At 38.9% G+C, this 13,811-nt stretch overlaps 1 protein-coding gene across 1 annotated transcript in view; it reads left to right on the forward strand.

Annotated features, from left to right (window-relative positions):
• PDIA5 (protein disulfide isomerase family A member 5) overlaps positions 1-13,811 on the forward strand; it is a 213,777-nt gene that overhangs the window by 91,810 nt on the left and 108,156 nt on the right. The window contains exons 4-5 of the mRNA XM_034422861.3: positions 3,179-3,262; positions 5,281-5,326. Coding sequence (XP_034278752.2) covers positions 3,179-3,262; positions 5,281-5,326 — 130 coding nt within the window. The remainder of the gene's footprint in view (positions 1-3,178; positions 3,263-5,280; positions 5,327-13,811) is intronic.

The raw sequence follows: 13,811 nt of genomic DNA on the forward strand, positions 1-13,811 counted from the left end.
TCCCTAGGGACTCAAGGCGGCTTACAAAATGACAACATCAATACAAATCACAATACAATACCAAATTAAAATCAGTAACCCAATTAAAAAACGATTTAAAATTATACCAGTGTACCCCCAAACGGATCAGTTTAATTGGCGGAAGAGCCACGTCTTCAGCTCGCGACGGAAGGAAAGAAGGTCGGGGGCTGTCCCCCTGGAGGTCGTCAGCCGACATTGTTTGGCCGACGGCACCCTGAGGAGGCCGACTCTGTGAGAGCGCACAGGACGATGGGAGAACGGCTGGAGATGGTCCTGCAAGTACCCCGGGCCTAAGCCATGAAGGGGTTTATAGGTGAGCACCAGCACCTTGAAACGTATCCGGAGTGCCACCGGTAGCCAGTGCAGCTCACGCAGGAGAGGTGTTACACGGGAGTATCTAGACGCCCCCGTAACTACCCGCGCGGCTGCATTTTGGACTAGCTGAAGCCTCCGGACACATCCCAAGGGCAGCCCCATGTAGAGGGTGTTACAGTAGTCCAACCTAGAGGTAACAAGGGCGTGAGTGACCATGGCGAGGGCATCCCGGTCTAGGAACGGGCGCAACTGGCGCACAAGACGGACCTGTGCGAAGGCCCCCCTGGTTACGGCCGTCAGATGGTCATCTAAAGACAGCCGAGAATCCAGGAGGACACCCAAGTTGTGGATCCTATCGGACGGAGCAAGGGTTTCACCTCCGATCATTAAGGATGGAACCTCCAGATCCCGGGATGCCGGCATCCACAGCCACTCAGTCTTGGAAGGGTTGAGTCTCAGCCTGTTCCTCCCTATCCAAACCCGCACCGCTTCCAGGCAGTGGGACATCACGGAAAGGGCATCCCTAGGGTGGTCAGGGGTGGAGATGTAAAGCTGGGTATCATCAGCATATTGATGATACCTCACCCCAAAACCACGGATGATCTCACCCAGCGGTTTCATATAGATATTAAAGAGCAGAGGAGAGAGAACCGAGCCCTGAGGCACCCCACAAGTGAGAGGCCTCTGGGAGGATCCCTGACCCCCCGCCCAAACAGACTGCAGATGGCCTGAGAGATAGGAGGAGAACCACTGTAAAACAGTGCCTCCTAACCCTATCCCCCTGAGCCGCTGCAGCAGGATACCATGGTCGATGGTATCGAACGCCGCTGAGAGGTCAAGAAGGACCAGGATGGAGGAGCAACCCCCATCCTTGGCCCGCCAGAGATCATTTACTAGGGCGACCAATGCCGTTTCCGTGCTGTGGCCACGCCTGAAACCAGATTGGTAAGGATCCAGGTAGTCAGTTTCCTCCATACATATATAAACATATGTATTTTTGTTTATTTTTCCTTTTCTATTTCTTTTTATTTCTGCACGCTTTTTTGTTTTTTTCACTTTGTATTAGTTTTGATTGTTATAATTATAATCTTTAGTAAAATTACTGTATAAAAATGTAGAAATCCTCTGTCTAAGATTTGGAAAATCTAGTTAAAATAGGTCTAGTTGCATCTGATTTCCATATATATCCTTATGTATTTGCATATGCTCTTACTTGCATTTGTCCAAATGTGTCTGTGGTAGGGCTTTCTCAATAGTGGTATTTTCATTCTGTAACACTTCTTGGAAAGCTTATCTGGGAGTAAATCACAGAAAAAGAAAGATAAATATTCTGAGCAACGTCCAGCTTTCTTCATTTTGCCAACTTCAGCTAAAAATAATTCTAGAATTTCCCCTTTCGAACATGAGTAATTGTCAGAAATATTTGTGTGCTTGTTTGTGCGCATGTTTGTAGGCATATTTGTCAGAAATTCCATCCCAAACATATGTATTAATTGAAACAATCACTATTTAGAATTAAGTCTCAGTACAAGGAGGTCCGCCATTTATAAAATTGATTAATTCTCACTGCATATACTAACTGTTCTGTCTCATACACGTCACTTTCATTAAATACCCATACACGTATTACAGGTACCTCTCTCCCTTCTAGCAAAGCTACAGAGAGAAAATAAAAATAAAGGCAAAGCTGGGGTGAAGGAAAGAGATAGTGTAGTAATATTAGACATGAAACTAAATAATGATGCGGTAAAGAAACAGGCAAGAAAAATATTTATTCCTTATTGAACTGATTACATATGCTGTACATTTACATACAACATACATATACACAATCTTATACAGGTAGTCCTTGACTTACAACCACAATTGAGTCCAACATTTCTGTTGTTAAATGAAACATTTGTTAAGTAAGTTTTGCCCCATTTTACAACTTTCTTGCACATTTGTTAAGTGAGTCACTGCAGTTGTTAAGATAGTAACTGTTGTTAAGTGAATCTGGCTTCTCCATTGACTTTGCTTATTGGAAGTTTGAAAAAGGGGATCATATGACCCCAGGACACTGCAATGGTCAATTGCCAAGCATCTGAATTTTGATCACGTGACCATGGGGATGACGCAGTGGTCATAAGTGTGAAAAATGGTCATAAGTCACTTTTTTCTGTGCTGTTGTAAGTTCGAACCATCACTAAACAAACTGTGGTAAGTCGAGGACTACCTGTAGTCAGAAGTATCTATCTGAAGCATGAGACATTAATGATTTTATGTTTGTATTTCATCATTGTATTGTTAATTGTTATTGTTTCCATTGGGAAGTGGTGTAGTGGAAAAAGCAGGTTCAGAAAAATATTGTAAGAATAAACTTGCTTATTTTTTTTAAAGGTTGTTTATCTCAAATAAAGTAGGTTCTGCTAGATGCTGTATTTTCTTCAGGCTCTAATGTGATTTCAGATTCCTGCCTGGCAGGTAGCCAAGTTGATGTACAAGCAAACAACAATGAAAAATTAATTTAAAGCTTTTACATCATAAAATTAGAATCAGAAAACATTAAACCATGTTGAAACAATCACAACGGCTACCGTTAAAGTATATAGAAATAGAATGGCTTTAACTTCTCTATGAAGGAAATATTATAATCCAAATGCCCCAAAAGCCCAGTTTCTATTATCTACCTCAATATACAACTGAAACTTTGATCTTTAATGTGGATTTTTATTTGATCTAAAGAATTAGACACTTTAAATAAAGATGCTAAAGTAGAATAATATGCTTACAGTTAATGTTGATTGTAATATGATACTAACACTTTATTAAAAAATAAAATATGTTCATTTATTTCTTGTAGTGATTCAGAAAGCCGAAAACTATGCAAGAAGATGAAGGTTGATCCTGGTTTGAAAGAGAAAGGGATAGAATTACTACACTACAAGTATGTACATGAGTGGGTTAGTGGCTATTACGTTGAAATTGCTAGGATGGTATATGGCTTTGAGAATGACATTATTGCACAATACAATCCTACACAGGGTAATATACATTTATTCATTTATTTATTTAAGGAAATTTGTATGGCCACCCAATTCACTCTCAATGATTTTGGGTGGCTTACAAAAATCCCTTTAAGTCTAAACCAGAATCAGCTAGTAGCCTGCACCATGTATGAATAATCTTGCTCATTAATGCAGTGGTTATTTCATTGAATATTTGTATTTTAGTTTCTTCTTCCTCCACATTTTGAATGCCAGTGCATTCCATTGTGTGGGTTAAAACCCATGCTGGCAAGATGTCCAAGATTGCTTGCAATAAACTGGTAGTCCCTAGTTAAATTCTCATTGAAGTTGAATCAGTTTCTCTTATTGATTTCCATAAGAGTTCAAAATCTTTATTTAACTGCCTCGTGCATATTAATATGATTTTAAAATGCTTAATCTAGATTGCTGTATATAATAGATACAAATCTGATTTCTACATTGAATGCTTTATAATTTTTAAACATCCTGGTTAGTCCCAGATGTGCCTGAATTGTTCCCAAGGTTGAGTTCGACCCCCTGTGTATGTGTATTGTGTATGCCTATGGGGAAACTCGGATGCTGGAATGGAAGCTTGATTAATCTGTGCATTTGCTAAAAGTTGGAGTCCTATCAAATACAGGCTGCAATTTCCCACTGCAGGTGGGTATGGGGAAAACTTTGTTTCAATGTCTTTCAATCAACTTGCCAAGCTAAACTATACATTCATAGTTTGTGTGCCTCCCCATTCATATTTCAGAAGAATGATAACGTTAGCTTGCTTTGCATTGTTCTTCAAGCTCCAGATGTCATTGCTTTTGAGCCGAGGTCCTTAGCACAGAAGAGTGACAACTGTGATTTTCATAAGTTACACTTCCTTGAACAGGAACTCCAAGAGATAGTCTTCTTGAGTCTGATTCAGTCTTCCTTTACAAGAAGTAGGACCCAATGGTTGTCATATTCCGTGGAGCAAGTTGCAGCCTGGCAATTTTGATATATCTGCTCATCAACCTCATGCTCATAGACTCACTTCCATGTTCAGGACAAAATGCTCAGCAAGAACAAGAATAAGCAGATGGCCAGGCTTCATTCAAAATTTGGAGCTGATCAGCTAGCACAAGACCAATTCTTTCACTCTAAAAATTCAGGCATCATAAGTAGGCAGGGCCTCATCATTCTGGCTGTCATCTCTTTTCTATAGTGAGATGATAAGTAGAATTATAAACAGCTGGCTCCATGTGTATGTATATTTATTATGATAGAGATTTTTGTTGCGATAACAAAAGTGTTGCACCTTTGGGGAACTGCCTCAATAAAAATGTGTTACAGATCAATAACATAATCTTTTTTATTCCAGTATGAGCAGCAGTAATAGAGGGTCAAAGTGATTTCTGGAAATTATCTTTTTTCAAATCCGATGTGAAAGAAATAGGGAAAAACATGTCAATATGATCTTGAACTGACTAGTGTTTTAAAAAACAGTTATGTTTGAAAAACAATTCAGACTCTAATACCAACACATTTGAGTTACTTTCAGTTGCCTATATGCTCTGATTCATTTCAGTAAGGTGGTCTCTACCAATATTTCCTGAATAAGCTGAAAGTATTTTATCAATTCATTGATTTCAGAGGACTTGAGCACATGTCTGCTTTTGTTCGGTGGGGATTAAGCTGCCTAAACAGAGCAGTGCACTGTTAATGGAAGTTCCCCTGGGTATCTGCCACTCCCTAAACCTGGTCTATGGTAAATGGTCTCATTAAGGCTTATGGAAGAGATTGCCCATTAGAGACCTGTTGGCTTCAAAAACTTGTTTTTCATTGTTCTGTTTTGCACAGGCTTGCAAAATGACAAAAAGTTCATTTAGTCTGGCCAGAATAAAGAGCTGCGTGATTTTCTAATGGCGTTGCTAAAATTAATTACTGTTTTTCTTCTTTACAGAGATGGTGCATTTCACACTGAATATAACAGAGCTTTTACACTGAAGGTAAATTTACAGTTGTTCCAAACCTTTTGGAAAAGAAAGGCTGTGTTTGGATGTAGAACAGATGTTAATACATGCAGCTTTATTTTTGGATGGAAGAGAGGTGGTACATTTTGTAAACAGCTGCTTGAGTGACCTAAAGGTCTCAAGTCTCCTGTACATATGCATGCCAAACATCCTGTGAATCTATGTGTGATTAACTAGATTGAGTTAATGCTAAATTGCAGCTTCGTTGCAATCTGCTAACAAAGAGAGAGGATAGTTATTGTGATTGTTTTTAATGAGATGATCTTGTCTTTGCTGTTAGTTCCCTTTTATGCCAGACTATATCTAATAGCATGAAACGAAGAGTGATTGGGAAAATACTCATCTTTTTATTTTATTTTTTTCATCTGCTGTGAAACAAGATTAAAAGAGAGATGAAATGGCCTTTTTCAAGATCTCACTAGAGACATAGATTAAACTAACAGAGATGAAGCCTTCAGTCGAGAATTGGTGAAGTAGCCTTCCTCCCTAACCATTGTTTTCCTTCTCTTTCCTGCCTGGCCTTAATAGGATTTACACAAAGCAAGAACTTCAGAGAAAAATGGCCTCTAGAGGACACGAGAAAATAGACCAGGTTAAAGAAGCTCCATCTCTGGGGTTAGAGCCATTGTCAGAGGCAAGTGTGTTGGCCCATCTGCTGAGGCTTTTGCCTAGGAGGTGACTCCATTGCCAAAATTTGGAGAGTTTTGGCTTTTAGTTGTGCTTACGGTTCCCAATTCCAAGTAGGCAAATAGTGAGGATCAAGATGGAATAGTAACTTAGCACAGGTTGTCCTCTTTCTCTACAGAAAAAGGTTGAGTGCCTCCAGTGTTGTGACTTCTAAATTTGGACCTAGCACAGTAGTAGCTTTAAGAAATAAAATAATTCAAAGGAAACTCAGGAGGCATATGAATTTCAGTTGGCTCTGCCTCTGCAATTATTTCAAGAGACGTACAGATAGTCTTTGGTTAGCGATCATTCTCAGTTACAACAGTGATAAAAAAAGTAACTTTGTGACCATTCCTTGCATTTATTACCTTTGCAGGTATGTACAGCAAAGGAAAGCTGAAGTAAGATCCTAAAAACAGTTACATTTTCACTGCTTTGCTTAAGGACAGAGTTGCTGGTCCAAATTCTGATCGCTAAATGAGAATTAACCATATTGAGCTCCAGGATATCTTTAAAGAATTCTGCTGCTTGGGTCCACTTCTCATCTCAGTTGAATTTATCTTGTAAAAATGTAAACCCAGATTTTTACCATGACCTCCAGAAGTTCTCCAAATGTCCCAGGGCAACTTTATGCTATGAATTTATATGAATCCATTTTATTTAGCATGGGAGCCCAGATTATCAGCATTATAAGCTGGAATATCAGATTATCAAAGGTTCCATGTTTGAATAAGTTAAGACTCTGTAATGTAGCTATCCTAGAAATTCTGGGGGGGAAATTCTGAGATGCATCACTAAAGGGATAACCAGTAGGAAAAAGGAGGTCCTAATACCACTATATAGGACTTTAGTTGAATGCCATTTTACAGATTACAGATTAGCAGAGTTGGAAGGGACTTTACAGGTCATTTAGTCCAACCCCCCGCTGAAGCAGGAGACCCTACACCATTTCTGACAAATGGCAGTCCAATCTTTTCTTGAAAGTCTCAAGTAATGAAGCTCTCACAATTTCCGAAGGCAAGCTGTTCCATTGTTTGATTGTTCTCACTGTCAGAAAGTTCCTCCTCATTCCTAGGTTAAATTTCTCCTTGTTCAGTTTCCATCCATTATTTCTTGTCTGGCCTTCAGGTGCTTTGGAAAACAGCTTGACCCCCTCCTCTCTGTGGCAGCCCCTCAAATATTGGAACACTGCTATCATGTCTCCCCTGGTCCTTCTCTTCACTAGACTAGCCCAGTTCCTGTAACCATTCTTCATATGTTTTAGTCTCCAGTCCCTTAATCATCCTGGTTGCTCTCCTCTGCACTTTTTCTAGAGTCTCAACATCTTTTTTATAGTGTGGTGACCAAAACTGGATGCGGTACTTTAGGTGTACTAGGGCGTTATAGAGTGGTATTAGTACCCCACTTGGTCTTGATTGTATCCTTTTGTAAAAGACTCCAAGATCCCTCTTACAATCACTGCTATTAAGCCTAGTTTCACCCAGTCTATATATGTACTTTTGGTTTTTCTTACCTAAGTGTAGGACTTTACTTTTCTCTACATTGAATTTCATGTTGTTAGATAGGGCCTAATGTTCAAGTCTGTCAAGATCCATCTGAGCCTGTCTTCTAGGGTGTTAGCTATTCCTGCCAGCTTAGTATCATCTGCAAATTTGTTAAGTTCCCCTTCTATTCCCTCATGTAAGTCATTTGGAATACTGTGTCCAGTTCTGGAGACCTCACTTTAAAAAAAAATATTGACAAGATTGAGCAAGTCCAGAGATGGGCAATACAAATGGTACAAGGTCTGAGGGACAAATCATATCAGGAGAGATTGGAGGAACTGAGTATATACAACCTGGAGGACAGAATTCAATTTAATGATTGAAACCATTAAATATATTAAGGGTGTGAATAAGGTTCCAGAAAGCAAAAATTAAGAACTCAGGGGCATAACTCCAAACTGGCAGGAGGGAAGTTCAAAAGTAATGTTAGAAAGTATTACTTCACAGAAAGAGTAGTGGAAGTTTGGAATCAGCTTCTAGGGGAGGTACTGGTTACTTGTCAGTAATGAAGTTTAAACATGCTTAGGATAAACACATGTCCATCATCTGACTTTTTTTTTTAAATAATAACTCAAACGGCAGACTTGATGGACGAACCATTAGGTCGTCTTCTGCCTTCAGTTTTCTATGTTTTTATGAAATGTTCTACCTATGTTTTAATCTTTCAAACATTTAAAAGGTAGAAAAAGTGCAGAAAAGAGCATACAGAGGCTACAGAAGCAGCTTTGTGATGGGCAACTCAAGTATTTACTCTCCTTTATATTGAAAAAATAAGGTTAACCAAGTGGGAACATTAAAGCAGCTTATAAAATTGCAAAGTGCATAAAGAGAACAGAGCGGGTGTTTGCTTTTGCAAACATTTGTTGGATTCAGAGCAGACAGAATAAATTACTTCATACGCGTAAACTTCAGATAGCTTTGAAAGGGGAATTGATTAATTCCTGGAAGGAGAGAGATATCAGTAGGTAATTATAGTAATGGAATCCTATTTCACCGTGAGCAGCAGCATATGCAGAAAAAAATCTGGGTGTCTTGGTGCAGGGGTCTTCAACCTTTCTGGCTCTGTGGACCGGCAGCGGGGAGGCGGGGGGCAGGGGAATGGTTTCGTGTGCTTGCCTGCTGCTTGCACAAAAGGAGCTTTGTGAGCTTGCCCACCGATTGCGTGGACCAGTTCCCAACTAGCCATGGACCAAGGGTTGGGGACCCCTGTCTCAGTGGATCATAGTCTGAACATGAGGTGACAGTTTTATGCAGTTGCAGAAAAGTCAATGCTACCTAGGCTGCATATACAGAGGAATAGCCTCAGGATCAAGAAAAGCCACTGTTCTACTCTATTCTGTACTTGTCAGACGATACCTAGAATACTGCATCCCATTTGGGGTATTGCATCTTAAAAAGGACACTGATAAACTGGAGCACATCTGAGGGAAACTGAACAAGATTAAAAGGGGCCTGGAAGGAAAAACTTGTCAGGAATATTTAGAGATGTAGTATGTTCTTAATCTGCAGAAGTAAAGACTATGGGGAGCATGATAGCTACCTTCAAATATCTGAAGGACTAGCAAATGGAGCAGAATTATTCAGAGTTGTTCCAGAAAATGGGACAAAAAATTACAATAAAGTAGTTTTTAATTGGCATCAGGAGAGGTTTCCTAAGAGTAAGAGGTGTAGAACAATGAAACAGATTGTCATGGAATGGCTCAAATCTCTATGGGTTCTATTTTATTCTCTCAAGCAAGAACTAAAGCTGTTACCCTTTGAACTTTTAAACTATTTTTTAAATAGTTAAAAAGCATTAATATTTTAGCACTCTGTATTAATGCATTAATATTTTTATGCATTAATATTTTTAGCACTCTGATTGTGTCATTGAATATGTTTAGTAAAAATGATGTATGGATCTAAAAACATAACAAGTTATGGTTTTTCAGCATAGTTTTTTGTGTATATGAAAACAGGTAAGAATTCACAATATGGTCACCATATTCAGTTATATTTTGGGGCATTTATATTACATATTCTTACATGCATATTTTGAAGTGCCCTCCTATTAGCATATTTGCCACACCACTTTCTTTCCTGCACTTTATTTATGTATTTATTTATAAAATTTAGTGGCTGCCCATCTTACCTTACTCTGGACGGCTTACAATCATAAAAAATAAAAGCATTAATAAAACACTATGCACAGCCAAATATAACAGCCCAATTAAAAGATGGGGAAGGCAAGACCAGGATGGGAGGGAGGTGGGATCTGTTGTTAATCAATCAACCCCCTCCACTGTGATGCTTCCCCATTGGAGCCCCAAGCCAACTGGCAGAACCAGGTCTTTAGGTTCTTACGGAAGATCAGGAGGGTTGGGGCCAACCCCACTCTGATATTCCAGAGGGCAGTTGCAATGGGAGAGAAGGCCCTTCTCCTGGATCCTTCCAGCCAAACTACTCAGGCCTTTGGGGACCGCAGCATGCTTCCTATGCCAGCATGAGTGACATGGACCTATCCCAGTGGTTCCTATAGGGAGAAGAGAATCGTTTTCATGCTGCTCATTTGGACCAGGCAACAGTTCTAAACTTCCTGTCTGGCAGTAGACTTGCTTGTTGAATGATCTTATGCTTCTATTCAGATAGGCTGTAATGTATGTGGAAATGACCTTGGGAGACAGGAGGAAGAGCCAACTTCTTCCTGCTGCTTTCTGAAGACTTTCCAAAGCATCACAAGAATGATGTCAGCTTTACCAGATAGATCTGACATAAAACCTAACCAAATAAGCCAATTCTACTTTACTGTAAAGGTACATTAATAGAATCTTGCAAGTCTGAAAATACAATTCTCCTCCATCTCCTCCAAGAACTTAGGGATTGTCCCTCTTGAACCATTTGTTCTGCCCACTGTACAGCTGCGGGCTAAGCTCTCTTTATATCTGACTGCTCCCTAGGCAGCATCTCCACCCCATCTCCAAAGAGGCATACCATTCCCACGTACCATTACAAATGATGCATGCAGTTTGGAGAATGTAGGAGTAGCCTTCTTGCAGGGCTTTGTGAAGCCTCAGAAGCTTTCTTAAGGCTTTCTGAAGCATTGCAAGAACTACATGTGCTATTTGGAGAAAAGCACAAGCAGCCTTGAAAAGAAAGCCTAGTGAGCCAGAAGATGGTGACAATCAGTTGTGTGTGGCAGGGCCTGGGCAGGGGAGCCAAAAGGTCAGAGATGAGATAGGTAAGTGTGAAGAATTGAAGTACCCTTGCAGTGTGCGGGTGGGCTGCCAAGCACTCGAAATTTGATCATGTGATCTTGGGGACTGGACTTAAGTACCATTCATTTGGTGTAATCATAACTTTGAATGGAAGCTGAATGCTGAATGTTCATTCATTAAGCAAGGACTACTTATGTATATTCTAAAATAGAATGTATGCTAAGGCTTAACCATGCAACTCTAGAGGAGAAATACCCAACCCAGCAGTAATCAAAAAGAACTTCTTTTCGGAAAGAGAAGAGAACTATTTTTTTTAGCAAACACTTACTACCTAGGCAAAAGCCAAGTAGGGACTACGTAGTGCTTAGATATAGCATTCTCCTCAACTAATACAGCCATCCTCCAGGTCCAAAACAAAGTCCACAAGTTTTGTTCACAGGTCCTTAAAAATAAAAGCAATCCAAAACTTGTCCCTTACTGGAACTAATGGAAGCTGCTACAGAAGTGTTTTGCCTAAATCAAGGTCATGAAAATATTCAGCTGAAAAAAAAATACAGGGACTACTTATCTGGCACTTGAAACAAGCTTCCAACATTTCTTCTGCTATAAGTAGCATCCAGAATGTTTCTAATGATTGTTCAACAGAAATAAGAATGAACCTTCCTGAAATAATTATCTAGACTCCATAACAACTGTTAAATTGTGTCGATGAGCACATCTGCAAAATTATATGACAGTTATGCCTACCAGGAGGCATTTCTTTTTATATTTCACCCATGGTGAAATCTTGCCACTGCTGTATGAGTAGAAGAATTCTTTGAACCTTAAAGCTGTCTTGTCCTGCTAATGCTAAGCAACCAATATCTATATTGTTAACTTTTGAATTTCAGATTTTATTCACGGAGAGAAAGAGATTCTGCAGATTAAGTCAAGCTTATTCAATTTGCATAATATTCTAGTCCGAAAATTTGTTTGATTTTGGAAAAAAAAAAAGGTTTAATCTTGTCCTGTATGATGCAGGTGGCAGTATGCTAAAGTTCCTCCCTTTTTTATTCTGTACATGTGGATAAAAACAAAAATAGCTCAGCAGTCACCTTTTCTGATTTCAATGCATTCTGTTTTTCTTACAACCTTTTATGTCAGCTCTCTGCAACCTGCTGTTCTTTGAGATTACTGGAATTCTGAACATTGCAATCCACATATATCTGGACATTAAGGAAAGCTATTCAGTGATAACAGGTTCTAATTCATAAATAAAATTTTGAAGACACTAAAAATTAGGCTCCAGAGAAAATATTGTCCATGTTATTGATAAAAGACACTAAAACTCACATTAGAATCTTCAGTTATGTTTGTTATTACCAATTTTAAAGCAATAATTCCTTGCCTTCAGGCTCACAATTTGTATATTTATCAGTAACGGAGAGACAAAAACAGTTATTTCAATAACTCAGCAGAGATTGCTTAGAAAATGTGATTTGTTTTATATGATTTACTCTAGGATCAAACTTTTATTTTACTTTGAAATCTCTCTCCCTTTGAAGAGAATCCTCTCCAGCCATCCTGCTGTTTGTGCTCATGCTTTTAATTTGTGTATGCTGTTTTTAAACTGTTAATAGATTCAACACTTCATTTTGTGTCAAATCAGCAAGAACAAACAAAGCTCTCCACATATGCTCTTTTGTATTTCAAACATGTTTTCTTTCTTCTGCTGCAGCCCAGGGTGGTGTTTTATACACATGTTAAGATTATGCCTAAGAGGAGTGGAGATTCCTCTCAAACATTCAGCAGTTTCCTCTGAATGAATGCATAAGCTTTCTTCTAAATTTTTGAAAATGATTTCTTAAGCAGTGTCCCCTTAAGTTACCCAAAACAAGATCTAGAAGTTGTGATAAACCTAGATTATTAGACTGCAGAACCAATTTGATGAAAGGTGAAAGAGATGTTACCCTTGCCTCATTAAACTCAGTAAGATAGGTACTCAATGCTTTGACTCCCATTAGTAAGGTCAGGGCTGGGAGGAACTCGCCCACAATCATAGTTATATGAATCTGGGTTGAGTCTTTATTGTTTTCCACACATAGAAACTAGCCCATTTTACATTGGCAATCTGATAGAGAATTTAAATTTTCTGAATGTAATCGTTTGGCTGAAACAGAATGCATGCTAATGAGGTTCAGTGGAACCTTATGGAAAAAAACATGTAGTCTGAGCTTCTTTTCATATTTGAGGAAACACTGTTGAAGTGGATGTGATTGTGAGAGTAAATATCCATAAGGCTATGATATTAACATGTGCAGACTTGCTAATAAAGGAAGGAAATCACAAAATTTAAATGTTTTAAATAGTTGTCCCATCCTAATCATATCTCTTAGTTGGATCAGAAAGGAATCGTACAGCGGTTTTTTCTTAATTCCTCAGCTTTTAGCTTGCTTTATAAACCTTGGATTGTAGAAACTACCTTGGCTTTAGATCTCCCATTGTTTTTAAAATAAGTTTAAGTATCAGGGAATAATAGTAAATTGAGAAAATAGCAACATGCTGTCTCTTCTGCTGTAACTCCAGGAATGAAATCTTTTTCAGTTCTGTTTATATTGAATACAGGGAATTTTCTAACATGCTAGGTATCTAGTTATTTTTTACATTAAAGGGGGATTTATTTAAAATAATCAAGAAGGCTGGAATCCCAAGAGAAATGTTTGTGGCCTCTATATTAAAGATCCCAAATCTAGCAAATGGATTTCGTATGCAGGCATTTCTGAAGCTAAATAATGCAGCCAGTTTCTTTAACACTTGAAAGATTAGTTCCTCCCTGTCCCTCAGGACTGCCCCAAGGAAAATTTATACTGATAAAGCTGAGGATAAGCAGAGAAAGGCAAAGGGTGTGTGCAGTGCATCTAAATAACTGGATGGGACTCCCTGCATTCGCATGAATGATACTCAGAATATAGTTTTTGTTCGAAAGGAAAAGAAAGGGAAGGGAAGGGAAGGAAGGAAGGGTGTCAAAGTTCCAAATAATTAACCCAACCAATTCAGCAACTCTGAGTCTTTCAGCTT

This window comes from Pantherophis guttatus, chromosome 1 (genome assembly GCF_059756535.1).
Source record: "Pantherophis guttatus breed Tessera chromosome 1, ASM5975653v1, whole genome shotgun sequence".
NCBI lineage: Eukaryota > Metazoa > Chordata > Lepidosauria > Squamata > Colubridae > Pantherophis > Pantherophis guttatus.